This window comes from Equus quagga, chromosome 6, assembly GCF_021613505.1.
Source record: "Equus quagga isolate Etosha38 chromosome 6, UCLA_HA_Equagga_1.0, whole genome shotgun sequence".
Classification (NCBI taxonomy): Eukaryota; Metazoa; Chordata; class Mammalia; order Perissodactyla; family Equidae; genus Equus; species Equus quagga.
In genome coordinates, this window is record NC_060272.1 from 82,849,110 (window position 1) to 82,850,842 (window position 1,733).

Genomic DNA, 1,733 nt, shown 5'->3' on the forward strand with positions numbered 1-1,733 from the left:
ACAAAATATTTTGGCCACAAATGTTCGCATATTCACGTTTTAATCTCTGGATCAGAAAATCAGGTTTATTTTTCCCAAAATAGATAAGTTCAGTTCTTCATTTAAGAGCTGTAAAATTTTAAATAATACACACTCTGAAATAATAAGTTAAAAAGAGCTTATAGTTTTATACTTAACTCACTTGCTCTTGTGTCTGCCTCTAGGAAAAATCATATTATTGCCCTATGGAAAATTATAATCAAACGTCAACTGATTTCATTTTATTGGGGCTGTTTCCACCATCAAAAATTGGCCTGTTCTTCTTCATTCTCTTTGTTCTGATTTTCCTAATGGCTCTGTTTGGCAACTTGTCCCTAATGTTTCTCATCTTCCTGGACACCCATCTCCACACATCCATGTATTTTTTACTTAGTCAGCTCTCCATCATTGACTTGAATCACATCTCCGCCATTGTCCCCAAAATGGTTTCTAATTTTCTTTTTGGAAATAAATCTATCTCTCTTATTGGATGTGGGGCTCAGAGCTTCTTTTTCTTGACTTTAGGAGGTGCCAAAGCACTGCTCTTGACATCTATGGCCTATGATCGTTATATTGCTATTTGCTTTCCTCTCCACTATTCCATTAGTATGAACAAAAGCGTGTGTGTGCTGATGGTAATAGGATCTTGGATAATGGGCTTTGTAAACTCTTGCTCCCACACCACATATGCCTTCCATATCCCTTATTGTCAATCCAGAGCCATCAACCATTTCTTCTGTGATGTCCCAGCCATGTTGACTCTGGCCTGCATGGATACCTGGGTTTATGAGTACACAGAGTTTATGAGCACCATCCTCTTCCTTGTGTTTCCTTTCATTGGCATTGCATGTTCCTATGGCCGGGTTGTCCTTGCTGTCAACCACATGCACTCAGCAGAAGGGAGGAAGAAGGTGTATTCCACCTGCAGCACCCACCTGACTGTGGTGTCTTTCTATGTTCCACTTTTTTACACTTATCTACATCCAAGATCCCTCAGATCTCCAACAAAGGACAAGGTTCTGGCTGTCTTCTACACCATCCTGACCCCAATCCTAAACCCCATCATCTACAGCCTGAGAAACAGAGAGGTGATGGGGGCCCTAAGAAAAGTGATTCAGAGAATCTGCACTGAAAAAATGTAGACAAAGCTTTTTGTGTGTGTACCCAGGAATTGGTTATAAGTTCATTCATCTGGGTACAGAATTAAAAATATTATTTTATGCTTAGAGTGCAAGGACTATAATTAACGTAGAGAGGAAGAATATCACTTAGGTCTGGACAAAACTATCTTGTAAATATACAAACATGTGAGTATATATATACATATATAAAATTCTAAGCCTTATCTCTTCACTTCATGGTGCTTTTCCCCATCAATTTCAAATTAATTTTCAAATTCATGTATTTTTTGCTGATATGATGTCCATGATAATCATTGTTGTGTAGAAATGAAAGCAGAAACTAACTGAAGTTGTCATTCAGCATAGCAGTTCTACTATTTTCAAATATATCTAAAACAAAAAAATTTTCCCTGAATGTCAAGATCTAATTGAAAATCAGAAGACTTCTTGTTATTATCATAGCAAACCTGTAATTTACCTGTGCCAGTTAGTCTTTCTTTTAATTTAAAGAAACTTATCATTGCAGGTATTTAGCTGAGACTTCAAGACTTCACTGGGGATATGAAACTCCTTATACCACTCTGAATGGAATAT

General features: G+C 37.1%; 1 protein-coding gene across 1 annotated transcript; it reads left to right on the forward strand.

Annotated features, from left to right (window-relative positions):
• Window positions 1–224: 224 nt before the first annotated feature.
• On the forward strand, window positions 225–1,160 carry LOC124241388 (olfactory receptor 2L8-like). Its single transcript, XM_046665143.1, has one exon. The coding sequence runs from the start codon at window positions 225–227 to the stop codon at window positions 1,158–1,160; it is 936 nt and encodes a 311-aa protein (XP_046521099.1).
• Window positions 1,161–1,733: the final 573 nt, after the last annotated feature.